Source organism: Erythrolamprus reginae, chromosome 3, assembly GCF_031021105.1.
Source record: "Erythrolamprus reginae isolate rEryReg1 chromosome 3, rEryReg1.hap1, whole genome shotgun sequence".
In the NCBI taxonomy this organism is placed as follows: domain Eukaryota; kingdom Metazoa; phylum Chordata; class Lepidosauria; order Squamata; family Dipsadidae; genus Erythrolamprus; species Erythrolamprus reginae.
Window position 1 is genome coordinate 66,561,346 of NC_091952.1, and position 21,951 is coordinate 66,583,296.

Below are 21,951 nucleotides of genomic sequence, written 5' to 3' on the forward strand. Positions count from 1 at the left end.
GAACCACCAGCTACCCATCCATTTAGAGCAAAAGCCGGACATGTTAATTGCATAATGTGTATCACCTGGTAGCCCTGGAAATAATCCAGCTGGAAATATCTTAAATGCAAGGCGATGCCTTGGCTCATATAATGGAAAGGCAAATCAATGGTTCCAAACAACACAATGGACTTCTTCTGTTCTGCCAGTGGCAATAAATGTGATCTTGAAAAAGAAACTTGTAATTAATTTCAAACTATTGGCATTCTTCAGTACTGTAGCCTGTCAGACAGATATTGATCTAGTTATTTGCTGAAAACCTGATCGCTTTGCTAATTCAGATGAACGGTAGCTCATTTTTAACTGACTTTGACAATGAAGGATTTTTCCTGCTCTCCTTCAGACAATGTTATAAAGGGTAACATTGTGAAACTTCTGAGCAATTGAGAACTCTTTTTATCTGTTACTATTTGGAGTCAGTTAATGTTACTAATCTCCATGTCAGCTGCATTTCTCAGTAGGAATCCATCCATTTGTTTCAAACAACAAGAAAATTCAGGAATGGCTTTTCTTAGAGCAGGAGCCCCTTTTCCACCTTTTCTCCCTCCAAAAAAATATATTAAGGATTATCTGCATGTCGCAGATCCTAGGACAGTGACCAGTTATGTGGGACTCTATTTTATTTTATTTATTTATTTATTTTGTCCAATACACAATGAGGGTTTTAGTGGGTATATATCTATATACACATAGTAAAATACATGATGAAGGTTATAGAGGAGATACTCATAGTAAAATATATCTAAGAAATAATAGAAAAGAAGATATAGGAATAGAATATATCAATGAAAGAATAGAAGAAGAGATATAGGAATAGAGGAAAGGTATATAGGAGATATAGGAGAGCAATAGGACAGGGGACGGAAGGCACTCTAGTGCACTTGTACTCGCCCCTTACTGACCTCTTAGGAATCTGGATAGGTCAACCGTAGATAATCTAAGGGTAAAGTGTTGAGGGTTTGAGGATGACACTATGGAGTCCGGTAATGAGTTCCACGCTTTGACAACTCGGTTACTGAAGTCATATTTTTTACAGTCAATTTTGGAGTGGTTAATATTAAGTTTAAATCTGTTGTGTGCTCTTGTGTTGTTGTGGTTGAAGCTGAAGTAGTCGGCGACAGGCAGGACGTTGCAGCATATGATCTTGTGGGCAATACTTAGATCTTGTTTAAGGCGTCTTAGTTCTAAACTTTCTAGGCCCAGGATTGAAAGTCTAGTCTCATAGGGTATTCTATTTCGAGTGGAGGAGCGAAGGACTCTTCTGGTGAAGTATCTTTGGACATTTTCAAGGGTGTTAATGTCTGAGATGCGATATGGGTTCCAAACAGATGAGTTGTATTCGAGGATGGGTCTGGCAAAAGTTTTGTAAGCTCTGGTAAGTAGTGTGAGATTGCCAGAGCAGAAGCTGCGTAGGATTAGGTTTATAACTCTTGAAGCTTTCTTGGCTATATTGCTATATAGGCTATATTGCTATATTTGGCGCTTAAATCTTTTGCTATTAGTATACCAAGGTCTTTAACCCAGTGGGGATTATCTGTGATAATTTGATTATTCAGTTCGTATTTGGAGTTCAGATTCTTCTTCCCAATGTGTAGGACAGAGCATTTGCTAGTTGAGATTTGGAGTTGCCATGTGTTAGACCACTCAGAAACAGCGTCAAGATCTTTTTGGAGAGTAGTTGTGTTATCGGTGGTGTTGAAGAGTTTTACATCATCGGCGAAGAGGACACAGTTGCTTGTGATGTAATCGCAAAGGTCACTGATGTAGAGAATGAAGAGCGTTGGTCCCAGTACATTACCTTGGGGAACACCGCTTTTAACTGGGACGGGGGTGGATATGGTGCTTCCTATTTTGACCACTTGTTGTCTGTTTGACAGGAATGCTGTAATCCAGCTATGGAGGGATCCTGAGATGCCATAGGATTTGAGTTTTAGGAGTAGTTTGTCGTGGACCACTGAATCAAAGGCTTTGCAGAAGTCAAAATATATTGCATCTGTAGATTTCCCTTGATCTAGATGAGTTGTCCATATATTTTTGCAGTGGAGGAGCTGCAGGTTGCAGGATAGTTTTTTTCTGAAACCAAATTGTTTGTTAGAGAGCAAATTATTAGTTTCTAGATGGAGAGTAATTGATTTGTTTATAATTGATTCCATGACTTTGCATGGGACGCAGCATAGTGAAATTGGTCTGTAGTTATCTACAAGAGAGGGGTCTCCTTTTTTGAAGATAGGGATGACCATTGCTTTCGACCATAGCTTAGGAAGTGTGCTGGTTCTGAAGGATTTTTCAAAAATTATGCTTAGTGGTTCAGCTATGGCAGAGATACAGTCATAATTACCCACGTTTCTTGTAAAAAAGAATATTAATGCTGGCAGTGGTGGGAATTTTAAATCTGCTATTGAACCCAATAAATTATCAAGAAAATTGTCATGAAATTTCTACAAAATTGTAGGACTATAAATGTAACTTCATCTTGAGAGACTTTGCACATTGATTTATGTCTTAAGAAAATCCCTGAGTTTTCTTGCCCTTTAGAAGTATACCAGACTCCTGTTTGATATACAAACAGGTGAAAGCAATCTCTTTTCCTTAATTCATTTGAACTGAGACATGTTTGAAATGAAGTTTAATTGGAAATGGCCCTAAACTAAGTTAGACTACTGGCCCAACTAGTACGGAATTGTCAGCAGTGATCGCATTCCTTTGTCATATTTATTTATTATTTCAACGCCCTTCTCTGGAGACTCAGGACAGCTTACAACATAAAAAATAAATACATAGACTTAGCATATTAGAAATTGAAGTTAACACTAAACCAGTTACAAATCTAAAACCCATTACTAAAATTCAATTTAAGTGACCCTAAAAACCCATGTCTTAAAAACCATTCAGCCACATTCATCCAAATCTCAGTCATAGCATAGAAACATAGAAGATTGACAGCAGAAAAAGACCTTGTGGTCCATCTAGTTTGCCCTTATACTATTTCTTGCATTTTATCTTAGGATGGATATATGTTTATCCCAGGCATGTTTAAATTCAGTTACTGTGGATTTACCGACCACGTCTGCTGGAAGTTTGTTCCAAGCATCTACTACTCTTTCAGTAAAATAATATTTTCTCATGTTACTTCTGATCTTTCCCCCAACTAACCTCAGATTGTGCCCCCTTGTTCTTTTGTCCACTTTCCTATTGAAAAACTTCTCTCCTGAACCTTATTTAATATTTTAACATATTTAAATGTTTTGATCATGTCCCCCCTTTCCCTTTTGTCCTCCAGACTATACAGATTGAGTTCATTAAGTCTTTCCTGATAAGTTTTATGCTTAAGACCTTCCACCATTCTTGTAGCCCATTCAATTTTGTCAATATCTTTTTGTAGGTGAGGTCTCCAGAACAGAACACAGTATTCCAAATGTGGTCTCACCAGCGCTCTATACAGCAGGATCACAATCTCCCTCTTCCTGCTTGTTATACCTCTAGCTATGCAGCCAAGCATTCTACTTGCTTTCCCTACCGCCTGACTGCACTGTTCACCCATTTTGAGACTGTCAGAAATCACTACCCTTAAATCCTTCTCTTCTGAAGTTTTTGCTAGCACAAAACTGCCAATATAATACTCAGATTGAGGATTCCTTTTGCCCAAGTGCATTATTTTACATTTGGAAACATTAAACTTCAGTTTCCATTGCTTTGACCACTTATCTAGTAAAGCTAAATAATTTGCCATATTACAGATGCCTCCAGGAATATCAACCCTATTGCACATTTCGAGTCATCAGCAAATAGGCAAACTTCCCTACCAAACCTTCCCCTATGTCACTCACAAAGATATTAGGCTGGAGAAAAATATCTATGTTCGACAGCTCCAAGTCTGCCAGCAAAGATGTGTCTTCAGTATTTTCCGGAAGACCGGCAGAGTAGGAGCAGTGCGGATCTCTAGGGGGAGTTGATTCCAAAGGGCCAGAGCCTCACAGAGAAAGCCCTTCCCCTAGGGCCCGCCAACCAGCATTGCTTGACTGATGGGACCTGGAGAAGGCCAATTCTGTGGGCCCTGGGATACACGAGACAAGAGACGATCTATAGTTATCTATAATTGATTAAATAAGCAAATACTAGCTGGATCTACATAATGCACTATGCCAGTGATGGCGAACCTATAGCAAGAGCCAAGGGGGCGCAGTGGATAGAGTGCAGTACTGCGGGCCACTAAGGCTGACTGCTGCATCTGCAGGTCAGTGGTTCAAATCTCATCACCGGCTCAAATCTCATCACCGGCTCCTTCCAAGGTGGTTAAAATGAGGACCCGGATTGTGGGGGCAATATGCTGGCTTTGTTAAAAAGTGCTATTGGTAACATGCTTTTATGCCCTTTGTTAAAAGGGCATTATAAATAAACGTTAAAAAAAAAGTGTGCCCGAAGTGGCATGCAAAGCCATGTTGCATCACCCATTCCTCTTCTGGGTTTCTGTTGCGCAAGTGCATGCAATGATCAGCTGACCTTCGTGCATGGGGTGGTACCAGAAACAGGAAGAACTGGTCTTCCGTTTTCTGATGTGAAACTGCATGCTGGCCAGTTGATCTGTTTACGGGCCGTTTTTCGGCTAGCATGCATGTCAGTAACCAGAAGACATGCACATGCCAGAAACCAGAAGTTCATTTTCCAGTATGCGCATGTCCCCTGGGCAGCTCCTCTTCCAGATTTCATCCCAGATGAACTCATACGCACTCACGGTTCAGCACTTCGTGCCGGAAAGTTTCGCCATCACTGCACAAAATAAGATGGATTGGGACAGAACTGAGCAACGATAGCCCCCATTTGTGCCCAGCAAATATCCAAAATTGTCCTACTAATAGTGTGAGTATTAACAAAAACTAAATTTTCGTTTTCTTAACAAAACTTAAGTAAAGAAATTACTTTTTTTAAAATATATTTTTATTACCGTAAATTTTATTACTACAAACAAAACAAAAATACTTAAAGAAAAAGTGCCCAACACCAATAAACCCCACCACCATTTAGGGGGTTAAATTATTTGCAATAAGTTTCAATTTCTTCCTTAGCTCCGGTTTACATTTCTTTACATACAAAAAGTGATTGGAATTTATTTTTCACATTGTCGTCATAAATTCTACTTAAGATATAATTTTTCACCTTATTCCATCATGCCATCAGCTTCTCCAATTTATTTTCATCAAAGTTATTTAATCTTATTTCCATAATTTCAAAGTGGATGTGGTCTACCATGTACCAGTACCAATTCTGGATTGTCCATAAGTAAAGAAATTACTTTATTATGCCTCTGTGAGGTGAAACACAGCTTTTTTACCTACTTCAAAGATATCCAGAGTACCCCGAGATAGCAAAATTATCCAGCCATTTTTTAATGTATGCATAATTAAGAAAAGGAAAAAAATGAAACAAAGGTGGATATACCAAACTTTGTGATGTGAAAACTCCTATTCCCACCCCCTAAAAATTGAAACATAGAAGTCTGACGGCAGAAAAAGACCCCATGGTCCATCTAGTCTGCCCTTATACTATTTTCTGTATTTTATCTTAGGATGGATATATGTTTATCCCAGGCATGTTTAAATTCAGTTACTGTGGATTTATCTACCACGTCTGCTGGAAGTTTGTTCCAAGGATCTACTACTCTTTCAGTAAAATAATATTTTCTCATGTTGCTTTTGATCTTTCCCCCAACTAACCTCAGATTGTGTCCCCTTGTTCTTGTGTTCACTTTCCTATTAAAAACACTTCCCTCCTGGACCTTATTTAACCCTTTAATATATTTAAATGTTTCGATCATGTCCCCCCTTTTCCTTCTGTCCTCCAGACTATACAGATTGAGTTCATTAAGTCTTTCCTGATACGTTTTATACTTAAGACCTTCCACCATTCTTGTAGCCCGTCTTTGGACCCGTTCAATTTTGTCAATATCTTTTTGTAGGTGAGGTCTCCAGAACTGAACACAGTATTCCAAATGTGGTCTCACCAGCATTCTATATAGCGGGATCATAATCTCCCTCTTCCTGCTTGTTATACCTCTAGCTATGCAGCCAAGCATCCTACTTGCTTTCCCTACTGCCTGACTGCACTGTTCACCCATTTTGAGACTGTCAGAAATCACTACGCCTAAATCCTTTTCTTTTGAAGTATTTGCTAACACAGAACTGCCAATACAATAGTCAGATTGAGGATTCCTTTTCCCCAAGTGCATTATTTTACATTTGGAAACATTAAACTGCAGTTTCCATTGCTTTGACCATTTATCTAGTAAAGCTAAATCATTTACCATATTGCCGACGCCTCCAGGAATATCAACCCTATTGCACACTTTAGAGTCATCGGCAAATAGGCAAACCTTCCCTACCAGACCTTCCCCTATGTCACTCACAAACATATTAAAAAGAATAGGACCCAGAACAGACCCTTGTGGCACACCGCTTGTAACCTGACTCTGCTCAGAATACTCGCCATTCACAACAACCCTCTGGTGTCTATGCTTCAGCCAGCTGCAAATCCATTGAACTATCCAGGGATTAAGTCCAATCTTCACTAATTTATCTATCAGCTCTTTATGTGGAACTGTATCAAAGGCTTTGCTGAAGTCCAGGTAGGCAATATCCACGGCACCACCTTCATCCAACACCTTTGTGACATAGTCAAAGAAATCAATGAGATTAGTCTGACATGATTTGCCTTCAGTAAAGCCATGCTGATTTGGGTCCAATAAGTTATTGTTTTTTAGGTGCTGATTTATCCTCTTTTTCAGTAGAGTTTCCATCATTTTAACGACAACTGATGTCAAGCTAACTGGCCTGTAGTTACCAGCTTCTTCTCTACTGCCCTTCTTGTGGATAGGCACAACACTTGCCATTCTCCAATCCTCAGGAACATCTCCTGTTAACAAGGATTGGTTAAACAAATCAGTCAGGGGGGTAGCAATGACAGATCTGAGTTCTTTAAGAACTCTGGGGTGGATGCCGTCTGGACCCATTGCCTTATTTATCTTTAATCGTTCAAGTTCTTCTAAGACATCGGCTTCTAAGATCACTGGAGCTGAATCCGTACAGTTGGAAGCAATGCTATATCCCTCTATAGTATTATTTTGTAAGGTGTCTTTTGAGAAAACTGAACAGAAGTAGCTATTGAAATGGTCAGCGATCTCCTTATTCCCATTAATGCATGTATTTTTCCCGGTACTAAGCTTCGTGATGCCGCAGTTTTTCTTCTTCTTATCACTAATATATCTGAAGAAGGTTTTATCTCCCTTCTTTAGAGATTTGGCAATTTCTTCCTCTTTTGAGGCTTTAGCAGCATATATTATCTGTTTGGCCTCCTTCTGTCTCATTTTATACACCTCCCTATCAGCTATACTTCCAGACTCTTTATACCTCCTATAGGCAGCCTTTTTTTCATTGACTATAGTCCTTACATCATTGCTAAACCATAGCGGTTTCTTCTTCCTTTTACCTTTAGTTATTTGTCTTACATACAGTCCAGTGGTTTTTAAGATGGCCTTTTTAAATACAGTCCACTGGGTGCTCGCTCCTGCCATTTTATCCCTCCCCTTTAATTCATTATCTAAATATTCCCCCATTGCATTAAAATTTGTTTTTCTGAAATCCAATACTTTGGTTGCATTATAGGATTGCTCAAAATGAGTTTTTACATCAAACCACAAACAGATGGTCACTGCAACCTAAATTTTCTCCCACCTTGACATCTGAAACCCAATTCCCATTTGTAAAAACTAAATCTAGAATATTCTCCCCTCTAGTTGGTGTCTTAACCAGCTGTGCCAGAGCTGCTCCTGTAAAGGCCTCTACTATATTCTTACTTTTGCATGTAAGGGCACTGGGGATATTCCAGTCAACATCAGGCATGTTGAAATCACCCATAACCACAATATCTCCCTTTACTGCCATTTGGGTAATTTCATCCACCATCTTGTTGTCATATTCCTCAGATTGCCCTGGAGGCCTATAGATCACCCCAATTCTAATGACAGAACCGTCTTTATTTTGCATGCAAATCCAGAGGGTCTCTAGATCTTGACATGTATTTTGAATTAGTGTTGTTTTTAGAGTTTCTTTAACATAAATGGCTACTCCACCTCCCCTTCTCTCTATTCTATCCTTCCTATACAGTGTATATCCTGGTATGGATATTTCCCATTCATTAGAATCCTTAAACCATGTCTCAGTTATGGCAACCAGGTCCAAATTATCTCTAGATATTATGGCCATTAATTCACAGAGCTTGTTGCTCAAGCTTCGAGCATTCGTGCACATTACACGAAGAACATTATTTTCATTATTAGTTTGCCCCTTATCATCAACAACTACATCTATTTTATTTGCAGCTCCCTTTTCATAAGCTTCCAAAAACTGCTTTATCCTCATTGGTCGGGGACAGAAATCACCCACATCAGTTACATCTCTGTCCCCTTTACCTAGTTTAAATGCCTGTCCAAAAAAGTTCTGAATTCCTCACCGAGTACCTGGGTACCTCTGTATGATGGATGCAAACCATCCCTCTTAAACAACTCCCTATTAGACCACCTACTGACATCATGACTTACATAGCCAAAACCTTCAGCTTTACACCACTGCTTTAACCACACATTAAACTCTATGATACACATTGTTTTATCCTCTTGGCCACAAACCGGTAACACCTCTGAGAAAGTCACTGAATCTGCTATTTTACCCAGCTCCACACTTAGACATTGAAAATCTCTTTTTACTACATTGACATTTCTCTGGGACAAATCATTTGTGCCAAGATGCACCACCACATCAATGTTATTACCTTTACTCACAGTACTCAATTGTGTACACAATCCTCAAATAGGGAAGCAAATGTGAAAGAAGCTGCTCAATCTAACTTGGAATGATGTACAAACTCCACAACTCTGTAATGTTTTTGCTAGGGGAACAAAATTGCTGCATACAAATCATATGCTCAACCACTTTCCTATGGCTCCTTTATTTAGAATAAGTGATATTTCTATAGATTCACTTCCTATTCGGTACTGTGATAGACCCAGGCAGCATCTGAGCAGTTAATACTCATTACAGAATAAAAGCAGCCACAATGGTTTGGACTGTGAATTTGTTTGCTCAGTTTTTCAGGAAGTTTTAGCTTCCATAATTTGCTTTTCAGCTAAATATTTCAACATTTCATTCTCCATTTCTTCTTTTATTCAGTGAAATCCATACTTGATGAACCACTCTGCAGTTCTAATCCTCAGGATTTTGAGTGGAACATCTTTCCCAAGAGACAAATTATTCATTTATGTTCAGCTGTATTTTAATTTTCACAGTATTTAATGTAAACAAATCTAAGAATAGAATCTAAACAATTCTATGAAGAATAGACAAGTACCATCCTACTCTCAGATTCATAAAGAAATTCTACTCATTAGCATCCACTGCTTGATACAATACACAAATACTTCGTATCTGATTCTCCTTTATAATAAAATTCATGTGTGTATGTTATTTATGAAGTGGGTACTCGTGTATAAATTGTGGAGGTTTTTTGCTTCCAAATGATATTGGAGTTCAAGTCGTTGCACTTGGTAAACAGATGCATTTTGTATGCAAATGCCAACATCTATATTCACACACACATCCTTCTAAAATTATGCTACATACATTTATTTTTACTTGGGAATTGGACTGTAAGCAAATTTTCCAGCTCAGCGTAGCATTCCTTTAATGACACAGGATGCTGAGTTGCAGATAAAGTACCCTAACAAAATGAGTACAAAAACTAATCTGGCCCCATTGCTTTGTGCCTCCATGGCCATTTCTCTATTGATTGCCAGAAAGTACATAGGATTGCCTGGTATCTAAGTGTTTCATGTTTCATTTTGTCTCTTTAAAAAAAACCTAGGAATATTGACCTTTGAATAGTTATTCCACATGATTGATATTGCTACCGATAACCTCTGCCATGTCCTATCTTGGCCCTCCTTGCCCTTATTTAAGTGCAAATATAACAACAGGATTGCAGTGAAGGGAGGTTTACGATGGGATGCTTTCATCTAAAAAAAAACAGATGAAAGAAATTCAGGGATCATACTGTACATAGGGATGCAATGTTTCTTGTTGAAGAAGGCTGTTCTAGAACCACAGTTCATTTATTAGCATCATTTTGAAACTACTCTGGATTACTAAATTTTGAAGTAAAAGTAAAAAAAAGAGAAAGAGATTGAATAAGTTATAAATCAAGCCAATATGAAGCTTGTTGACATAGTTAAGCGAAGTGACAGTGTGGCTGTAGCTTGGAATGCATTCTATCAGGCGCAAAAAACCAGGAATAGGAGTAGAGTTCAAAGCACCAAAAGTTCATTTCATGCTAACTTATACACAAGAATTTGTTCTACTAATGGTCAAGCCAAATTAATCCCAGATAAGAATTAACTGGACTTAGTTTTTTTGTGGGAACATCATGACTCAAAACTGATGATCCCACAGAGTGGGCCTTCTCCGGGTCCCGTCAACTAAACAATGTCGGTTGGCGGGCCTCAGGGGAAGAGCCTTCTCTGTGGCGCCCCCGACTCTCTGGAACCAGCTCCCCCCAGAGATTAGGACTGCCCCTACCCTCCTTGCCTTTCGTAAACTCCTCAAAACCCACCTTTGTCGTCAGGCATGGGGGAACTGAGATATCTCCCCCGGGCCTATACATTTTATGTATGGTATGTTTGTATGTATGTCTGCTTAATAATGGGGTTTTAAAAAATATTTTAAATTGTAAATTATTAGATTTGTCATGAACTGTTTTATTGTGTTGTGAGCCGCCCTGAGTCTATGGAGAGGGGCGGCATACAAATCAAATAAATAAATAAATGAATGAATGAATGAATGATGTGTTTGATCTCACCCACATGCTCCACCTTGTCACCTCATACAAATCCAACCCCTGTAATAAGTTTGTTGTTTAATTAAATGTGCAAACCCAGTCATTTATAATTCGTCCAATAAATGATAGTTAAGCAAGAAATAGTTCCTATAATGTGTGCACAATCATATTGGCAAATAAAATACAGTAGGTATATAAACACACAATAAAAATAGGTGATATACATTTGCCATATACAAATTATAGGTAGGTAAAGCCTTTCTGGAAACACAAGACATTTGAAATACTTCTAGAAGGTCTAAATGTCATTAGAAAGTTATTCACATCCATCTCCCAGGACAAAGATATTGCTCTGCCAGAAGGCTTTCTGCATTATTTTTATACTTGTAAATTTGTTGATTGCAAAGTGACGGTATGTAAATCCAGTATTGTTTCATCTACTCGCTTCTGAATTCCAGTACTTGTAGGATTCTGGTAATAAAGGAGTTAAGACTCAATGCTGGCTCCTTTTGGAATGGGCCAGCCTCTTCTCTACAACTAGACATCTGGATTTAATAAAATCTAGCAAATGAGAGTGTGCTCTCTCTCCCTTCTTTTACAGAGAAACTGTCAAAACATTCCAATGGTGTGAGGTAGAATCTGGTACAGAAGTCTCTGGCTGGCAAAGCACAAGACAACTAGCACAATCATGGCTCCACAAGGTATCTTGCTTCTGCTGGTTCTCCTGGCCAGTGTTGTTGATGGGCAACAGCAGCTAATGGAATACATGGAGAGGAGGCTGGCTGGCTTAGAGGTGAGCACATGAGATGGCAACTGATAGATTCATGTTTGAGCTCGATCTGCACAGGACCTTAGGACTGCAGTTTTATAGATTTCTTATTGAATAGTTTGAATAGTAGGGGAAAAAATCCTCCCTCAAGCAGGAACTCAATATAGGCTAAGTTTGAAAGAGTGTTGTTCACGATTGTAGATAATGGTATGGAAGCTTGAATAAACGTGAAAATTTCAGGCTGATTAGTTTTTATTTGTAATGAGTGGTATGCAACATATTCTGAAAACAAAAAAGGTGTTTTTTTCAGATTATAAAGTCTCTTTCCATATTTTAAAATGCTACAGTTATTTAGAAGTGTTTAAACATAATACGTCTGACAGCATGTCAGCCACAAATTCATGAATGCTCTACCCAGCTAGTCTGAGGATTAGTAACTGGATGCATTCTACTGACTGGGAGACCGAACTAAAGTCTAGACAGTTCTAAAGTCTAGATTTCATCTTGGTACTTTTAAAAGTAAAACTAAACTGCAGACCATCGTAACAATGAAAATACAAGTATGCAGGACGCCTGAAAATCCAGTAGATAGATGAAATTACCTCAAAATTAGCTGCTATTTTAACACGACAGGCTTTTAAAAGCAAGACTTTCAGTATTTAATCTATAATAACAAAGGATCTGTAATGTGTCAGATCAAATATAAGCTGATTTTTACAGAGTGAACGCTGTCTCGGTTTGAGTTTGAGTTCATGTTTTTATCCAGTTATGAGCTTTTTTTGTTTTTTCCTGCAATTATCTGGACGTAACGTGCTTGCTAAAGAGTTTCCCCTACATTCCCCTTAAAGCTTCTAATTCCCTCTGTACCATCAGGAACGCATTTCCCAATGGCATGATCAGAGCAGCCGTTATTCCACTGAACTGAGAGATTTCAAGAATAAGGTGGTGTCCATGTTGGAGACAGTGGAAAAAGATAAGGAAATACTACGTGCAGAGGTGGAAAACACTGCAGTACGGGTGGACCGACTGGAGCGAGAGGTGGACTATCTTGAGACCCAAAATCCTGCTCCACCCTGTGTGGAAATAGATGATAAGCTAATGGAGAATCAGGCTTCTACTGGCAAGAAGCGCAAGAATGAGAAGTATGACAAACTGACAGGTAAGTAGAATTCGCAGCTCAGGTCATAAGCCTGCACTAGAAGCCAGTGCTATCAATCATCCCACATGTTTTTTTTTAATATGGTTCTCAAATCTTACTACCCACTATTAAGATACATTTGGCAGTGTTCATATGTTGGCTAAAGCTGTAATGTGGATTGTTGAACAGGATTGTTGAAAATGGGTGAACAGTGCAGTCAGGCGGTAGGGAAAGCAAGTAGGATGCTTGGCTGCATAGCTAGAGGTATAACAAGCAGGAAGAGGGAGATTATGATCTCGCTATATAGAGTGCTGGTGAGACCACATTTGGAATACTGTGTTCAGTTCTGGAGACCTCACCTACAAAAAGATATTGACAAAATTGAACGGGTCCAAAGACGGGCCACAAGAATGGTGGAAGGTCTTAAGCATAAAACGTATCAGGAAAGACTTAATGAACTCAATCTGTATAGTCTGGAGGACAGAAGGAAAAGGGGGACATGATCGAAACATTTAAATATGTTAAAGGGTTAAATAAGGTCCAGGAGGGAAGTGTTTTTAATAGGAAAGTGAACACAAGAACAAGGAGACACAATCTGAAGTTAGTTGGGGGAAAGATCAAAAGCAACATGAGAAAATATTATTTTACTGAAAGAGTAGTAGATCCTTGGAACAAACTTCCAGCAGACGTGGTAGATAAATCCACAGTAACTGAATTTAAACATGCCTGGGATAAACATATATCCATCCTAAGATATAATACAGAAAATAGTATAAGGGCAGACTAGATGGACCATGAGGTCTTTTTCTGCCGTCAGACTTCTATGTTTCTATGTTTCTGTGTTTAGTTTAGATTAGCATGCTGTGTTAACCCAGCCATTTTGTTGTGTAAACTATGGTTTATGGATTAATGTAATCCATAATGCCAATTATTCTTGAAATCATAGCTCAGAAAGCCTCATCTTAGTTATAAATGTCAGCACAACCTCACTAAATAAAGGAATATTAAGATTGGCATTTGTAAATGTTTACATTGACGAAACAGTTGAATGCTATATCATATCTTACAATTCAAAATTCTGCAAGAGGGAAGAAGGTTTTCAATATTCTGTAAACAATCCTCCTACCAGAATATAACAAATGTCCATTAAAAACAGATTTTGTCGCAGTGGAAAGCTGGCAGCTTTATGTTGGTCATTGTTAAAGAAATCAAGACAGCAGCCTGTTATTAAAGAATAATAAATGCAGTGAAAAAAGGCATAACCTTAAATTATTTTAACAGTCAACATGCAAAGCTCACGAAATGATATAGTTGGCATAGAGCAAAAGCTATAATTTATTATACTGTATTCTCACCAATGGGAGTTGTTGCATTTCTTTTTCACTTAGTACAACCGCCCAAGTGGCTGGAGAGTTTTGGAAGAGGGGAGTAGATTCATATTTTATTCCCTTCAATAGAAAGAATATTTACATTTTATAACAAACTAATTTGTTTTCTTCCTAGTATTTTCCTGTAAGTGCAGGGTCCAGTTGGCTATGGGGTTTTTTGGCGGGGGGGGGGGGGAGATCAATATAGATTTTCTCCAATATAATTTTCCGGTGGTGCAACCATTACCACTCTAATCAGATCCATCTAGTTTGCTGTTGGATATCCTCTTTTTTTGCTCTTCCACCATTCCCTGAATTATGAACTTAAGGAAGTAGATCTTTGTCCAAAATGCCCAAAATACAATAATTTGCACCTGGTCATTTGTGCCTCAAGAAAAAAGTTTGGATTAATTTGTTCTGTGAGCCATCCGTTTGTTTTCTTGGCTATTCACAATATTGATTTTAAACACCAAAGTTCAAAAGCTTGAACTATCTTGCTAATTTTTGCTTTCAGAGTACCACAGTGAAAACCATTGTCTACACAATTCTGACTTTTGTGGGTATAGATATAATATGATGAATATATTTTCCAAAGCCTTCATTGCTATCCTACCAAGTGCTGGTCTGAGACGTATTTTTGACTGTTTGATCCTCTGTTATTGATAGCTGATCCTAAAATACAGAGACAATCCATCACTTCAATATTTATTTATTTATAACAAATATAAATAATTAATTGATAATCAAGTAATCAAATTTATTGCAATCAGGAACTTCAATTATACTGAGCTAATCAATTAAAAGGCTAGTTGCTGTATCTCTTGTCATTAATTTGGCTTTTTGGGTATTTAATCTTAGCTTACTTTTCTCCCTATGCTCCCTACTTTTTATCACTAAAGTTTCCAGATTATTTGCATTTTCAACTATCAAAGCAGTGTCATCAGCTTAGCAAGGTTATTGATTTTTTTGGTCCAATTTTAAAGTCCTGCTCATCTTCTTTCAGTCAAGCCCCTCGTCTCTGTCTATGTGTGTCTGTCTGTCCTTGTCTCTCTCTCTCTCTCCACACACACACACACACACACACACACACACACACTATGTAGATTGATGAAATAAGGACACATAAGAACATAAGGAGAGCCATGCTGAATCAGGTCAAAGCCCATTGAGTCCAGCATTCTGTGTCACACAGTGGCCCACCAATTGTCCATGGGGATCTTGAGCAGAAGGAGAAGGCAAGACCCTTCCTTTCCCCTGACCACCAACAAGTGGTACTCAAGGAAATCCTGCCTACCTCAACCAACATAGAGATAGCACTTGGACATCCATTTCAATAACCATCTATATGCTTGGCATCCATGAATCTGTCTAACCCTGCCTTGAAGCTATCAAGGCTGACAGCTGTCACGACCTCTTCTGGAAGTATTCAGTATTCAGCTTTGTCTCATTCTGCAGTTGGGACCAGAATTTGTGTTGCTAAGTGAGGGGGTCATAAAGCACAATTTGCATTGATTTGTAATGGCAGTCCCTACAATCTTGTTAACTGAATACTATGATCTTACATAAGACAACTTTCTGCCAGCTTTCCATAATTAAAATTATAGGAAACCAGACTGGAAGTTCCAAGTTTCAGGACTTCAGGCAAGTAAGTGGCGGCTGCTAGTTGGAGGAGATAGCAAAGTTGTGCTTGGGGAAGTCTGGAGATAGTTCATGAGAAATGAGGTACAGCAAAGGCAGGGTGTGCAAAAGTGCATGAAGATGCAAAGGAAAGGTTAGAAAGGTGCATGAAAGTGCAGTAGGTTCACAAGAGGCACTGCACAGGTAAGGGTTCCAGGAGGAGTGATGCAGGTCAGGGAGGGTGAGTAAGAATGTCCCAAGTGGCCATGGTGTAAGTGCAGAGGGGCTGGAGGAGTGTGGTCAGGTAGGTGAGATTTATCCCAGAGATGTGCTGGTTTTCCCATTGACTTTCTGGAGAATTTGGTAGGGAAAGTTGGCACTGGTTATAAATACAATGTTGGAGCAATGGTTTGCAGAAGCTAGCCCACCCAGCTAACCAGCCTTCCTCAGACCAGGATCTCATGAACCTTTGTCTTGAAGTTAATTGAAGACACGTACTGCAGAGTTTCTTAGAGAAATATATACTTCTTTCATAGTAAACCTACACTAACTATTTACACTGAAGCTATCTCTCTAGTAGTTACTATTCAAAGTGCTCACAATTCTCTATCTACTATTTTCCGTTACAATATTCAGTTACAAGTCTTCAGCCACCACAGGCCACTCTAAACCATATTGTCACAGTACTTTCAAGCCAATCCACAATCCACAAACCACACCTATGCAAAGGTGCATTAGGTATATGTATACTTTTGTCAGCCAATCAGATTACATTATAATCTGCATAGTCACCGTGACTAAGCAGTTTTACATGGCTGAAGAATTGTAATAATTCTTACAATAATTATTGTAATAATTGTATTACAATTATTACAATTTTTGGATTACAAGTATTACAATTATTGTAAGAATTATTACAATTATTGTAATAATTCTTCTCTCTGCAATTTGGAATATTGTATCAGGTAGGCCCCGATCCTGACATACAAATGGGTTGCCAGGCACCCAGGTTGCAATCACATGACTGCAGTCATTCTGGGATGGCCAGACTCCAAGAACTGGTTTTAACCTCCATTGCTTCAGCTGTGTCAGAAGTTCAAACAGCTGCTGAACCGTCATCGATCAAGTATTAGCTATATATGCTTTGCATAAGGACAATAATGTATTCTGGGACTCCTATTTCCCTATGCATATTCCCACCACAATCAAGGTTTTTTTCTATCACATATGAAGCACAATTTGAATTATTTCTATATGTTTTAGCTTCTCAAATATCAGTGTCCATCAGCAATAATGTTTCTTGACCATTTCTAAAGGCAGCTTGAACATCTGCAATCTCCTTTTCCATTTTGGGCTTTAATCTATTTTGGATAATCCTAAAAATTATTTTGCTACCCTATGAAATTAAGGACATTGCATGACATTTTGAAAATTTTTGAATTTCCTTTATTTAGTATTGGTATATAGAATGACCACTTCCAATTTATTTGCCATTATTTCATTCTCCAGATGAATGGCATAGATTGGTTAGAATCTTTATTGATTTTTCTTCTATCGTTTCCAATATTTTCATAGCTATTCATCAATTATTTTATCCTTCTGACTTGGTAATGATTAGGAATAATGACCCTTCATATTCTTGTAAATAGAAAATATCCTCTAAATCAGGGATGGCGAGCCTTTTTTGGCTCACGTATCAAATGGTGTGGTGTGCGCAAGTCCCCCCCTATGTATGTGCACAACCCCTGCACTGCCCCCTGTGCATACAACCCTCCCTTGTGCTCTCCACCATTTCCCCCAAGCATGCGCATAGGCCTCACTGAAGTCTCTGGACTTTGATAGGCCCGTTGGGCTGTTTTTTGCCATCCCCAGGGCTCAGGAAAGCCTCCTGAATCCTGGAGAGAGTGAAAAACGGCCCAACAGGGCCAACAGAAGTTTGTTTACCGACTTCCAGGTGGGCCCTTTTCACTAGTCCCAGGCTTCACAAGACTTTCCTGAAGTCTGGGGATGGTGAAAAATGGGTCCACTGAAGTTTGTTTCCAAACTTCCAGTTGGCCCGCTGGGCTGTTTTTTGTCATCCTCAGGGTTCAGGAGGCTTTCCTGAGTCTTGAAAATAAGGCTGAACAGCTGAAAATAAGGCTGAAAATCTGCTGGCCATTTGCGCTGGAGTTGACATAGGGCAATGCCTCGCATGCCCTCAAATTTTGTTCCATGTGCCACCTCTAGCAGTGTGCCACAGGTTCACCATCACTGCTCTAAATTGTTTCCAACAACAAGCAGCCTATCTTGCTGTCATGTTCCTTTGCTTTGAGATCAGAACTTGATAATAAAACTGATTAAAATCCTCTTTTTTTGAATCAGTTGGCGCATAAATGTATATAATCATCATATTGAAATGTTGTCTGCTATGTATAATTGACAATATTCAGTCATTAATTGCATTCTACCCAAGAATTATCTAGGCGACATTCTTCATAACTATGAAACTAATACTATTCGTTATGTGCTTATGTATATTCTTCAATTTATTGATGTCTAAATTCTCAATCTGTAGTCATTTCTTTTTCGTATCATCTTTTACTGCGCTGAGATTCCCCTGTTCATATTTCTTTTTTCTATGGCCCCATTGTAATTTTGTTGTGACAGTTTCAAATTTCTTTTCCTGCATGACAACAACATAGCAAAATCTCTTGGCTTTAATTTACCTATGTGACAAACCCACTTGTACTCAAAAGATCCTCAAATGTTCCTCAATAGCATAGAAGTATAGAAATTTGAAAATTGAGGTCTTCTAACTGAATCCCTTGCCCAAGGCAGGAGTCATATATCATTCCTAGATAAATTGTTGTGCAATTGCTTTGAAAATGTCCAGCAATGAAGTACCCACAGCCTATGGATCCTGATCTTCCTTGCCTTTTTTTGCATACTTTGTCCAGTACAGAAGCCCAGTTTACCCTAAGTATATTCAAGTAATCTCTGTAAGATAGAATTTCATATGATATAGTATACTTTTAAGTTAACTTTGCAATATCTCATCAGTTACAAGGTACATGCTTTTTTCAGAGCATTGGCATATATTATGGAGGGCCATGGACAATTTAATTATCAATAAAACAGTTGGTATAAATAATTTGTGGTATATAAAATATAAATAATCTCAGAAATCTGTAAAATTTAAGCCTCTTGTTTCTTAACATGACGTGGGATGTTTTGTTTGCTTACATTTGTTGATATTATGCTTCATTATGCATGTGAGACAGTATATATTAAGCATGGTATAACTATTCTTTATAGATTGCAGTGACACCATATCCCAAGTCAAAGCCATGAAGATATTAAAGAGGTTTGGCAGCACCGCTGGACTCTGGACCAAAGACCCCCTCAGTAATTCAGAGAAGATCTATGTGTTTGATGGCACCAGCAATGACACTGTCTATGTTTTTCCAAGGATGAGAGAATTCACCCTCTTTTCTGCTACCCGAAAGGCTGCACGCATCAAGTTGCCCTATCCATGGGTTGGCACAGGACATTTGGTATATGGAGGGTATCTTTATTATATTCGACGACATGGCACATTTCAGGTCATCAAGTTTAGCTTGGCCAACAAGACAATTGTTGATAGTTCTGTCTTTCCAGCTGAAGAGCAGATCCCCGTCTTTGGTCTTGCATCCTACAACTACATTGAATTGGGGGCCGATGAGGAAGGCATCTGGGCTATTTATGCCACACAAGAAAATGAGAGAAATATAGCATTGGCCAAATTAGATCCTACGTCTTTAGACATAGAGCAAATGTGGGACACACCATGTCCTCGGGAGAATGCAGAGAGTGCTTTTATTATCTGTGGAGCTCTCTATGTAGTGTACAACACCCGGTTGCCCAGCCGATCCCGCATTCAATGTACCTTTGATGTCAGTGGCTCAATGGCATCTGAAGATGCTGCCCAACTCTATTTCCCAAAGCGATATGGTTCTCACTCCAGTATGAAGTACAACCCCAAAGAGAGGCAGATCTACGCTTGGGATGATGGCTATCAGATCATTTACCGTATGGAGATGAAGAAGAAGACTGAAGTCTGAAAAAGGCCTTCGTCTCTGGCAAAAGGGAATCTAAAACATATCTCAGTGCCACAGGTTATGACTCAGACGCCATACATGCAAAGTGGTGCATAGCATAGGAAGGCAGCAGCCATAACAAGGACTGATTAGACTGAACTTTTAAGAGGAAATGCCTTTCTGATATATTAAATGCTTTTAAACAGATATTGTCTGCATTTTTATTGGTATTTTCCTTTGTTTTTCAACTTAATTCCCCCCCCCCAAATAAATAAATACATTTTATGGTGGAAACACTTTTGTTCCATTCAAAAGCATGAAGAAAAGATTTGTGTATCTAATGTCTAAGTTTACATGTTCTTCAATAGCTTTAAATCCAAACGGGGATCCTCCACTTGGTGGTAGATCTGCTGTAGATCATTCTTTTTTCAAAAGTAGTTCAGAAGAGATTGTGAAATATTTGACTGTCATTTCAGACCCTAAGACTCCATGACAGGGGTTTCAAACGCAAGGCCCAGAGGCCGGATCCAGCCCACAGGGTGCTTAGATCTGGCCCGTGGGGCCATCCTGGAAACAATGAAGGACCGGCCCGCAGTGCCTCTGCCAGTGAAAATGGAGCTCAGGAGTGCCACCTGTCGCCCTTCGGAGTTCTGTTTTCACTGGCAGAGTATCCCAGAAAGCCATTGCAGCTGAAAACAGTGCTTGCAAATCTGTTTTTGCTGGCAGAATACAGGGGTCCCTGCAGGGGTGGATTCCCATTACTACCGCTACCGATGCGCTGTATACACAGCTTCGTTTCCCTTGCATGTGCATGCATGCATTCCGGTGTGTTTTTGCTTCCGTGCATGTGCAGGAAGCAAAATCTCATGCATGTGCGGAAGCAAAAAAAAAAAATCACTGAAATCTGGTGCAAAAACACACTGGCCTGCACGCATGCACATGCAACGGAAACGAAGCTCCGTGCACAGCACACTGAGCACTACCGGTGTGCTGTCCTCAACTGTACCTGTAGCAACCTACTACTTTGCCCCTGACAAAGTGACCTTGAGTGACATGAGTGACATTGAGCTGGCATGCCTAACCCAGTCGCCTAAGGCCAAACACAACCCTGATGCGGCTCTCAATGAAATTGAGTTTCATATCCCTGCTCTAGGAGTTTGCAGTGGCTATGGGGAAAAAAATCCTAGCTGTTTTAATGATTAATTTAATGAGACTTCACCTCAATGCCGTAGTAAAATTGGGCAGAGCAATTGGAAAGTGCAAGGATGGGGTTTGGAGATGGATGATTATGCTATACATACCATTCCTCCTGCCCCACTGTGATGCTTTTAAATGCTGAATGAGTTTAGATCAATGTCAAAACTAGTGTAAATTTATTTTCCCCCCAATGCTTACAATTTGATTTAAGAACTTCAATTATCAGAATAGTCTATTACTGGAATATTTGAAGTAGTGCTAAATATTGCTATCTTTCATTTGCTGGTCTAGACAGTATGACTCACATCACAGTTATTATCTGAATAAAAGGCGAATTTTCCCATAATCAATTTTCTTTTTTCTTCAGCTTTCATATCTAGTTATTATTTTTGTGTGTGCGTGCTGAACATCAGAGAGAATTTAATGCATTTTGAGTTCTTTACGCTTTGGAATTTCTAGTTGATAATTTCTTATACTGGAGGCTTTGAGGAAGGCTGGTGTGGGTGAGTGTGTGTCTATGTGTGTATGGATGGTTGATTGGTATTTATTGTTTATGTGCAAATTACTGAGAAATTATGATTTTAATTTTTATAGAGAGAGTATATTTATATAGAAAGTATATTTCCTTATCTGCATAAACAAGAAGAGTACTGGCCAAATTGCACAGAGAAACAGATACTTTTATGTATTAACTGTGCCTATATGCAAAAAATTTTCAATTGCTTTCTGGACAACCTGCATCCAGTGTCAGGGTTCCAAATAACATCTAAGTTTAAATCAGAGTCCGAGGCAAAAGCTTCCTCAAAGTTCCAATGTATTCCTGGAACCATGTTGGTACATCTGTGGGAAGCCCATATCAGATTTCCCAGGGTTTCTCCTTCCAGTTTAAAG

At 38.9% G+C, this 21,951-nt stretch overlaps 1 protein-coding gene across 1 annotated transcript; it reads left to right on the plus strand.

Moving 5' to 3' along the window:
* The first annotated feature begins 11,314 nt into the window (after window positions 1-11,314).
* OLFML3 (olfactomedin like 3) lies at window positions 11,315-20,070 on the plus strand. Its single transcript, XM_070748928.1, has 3 exons — window positions 11,315-11,710; window positions 12,560-12,845; window positions 19,103-20,070. Exons 1-3 carry the CDS (start codon window positions 11,606-11,608, stop codon window positions 19,885-19,887), a joined length of 1,176 nt encoding a protein of 391 aa, XP_070605029.1. The 5' UTR covers window positions 11,315-11,605; the 3' UTR covers window positions 19,888-20,070.
* Window positions 20,071-21,951: the final 1,881 nt, after the last annotated feature.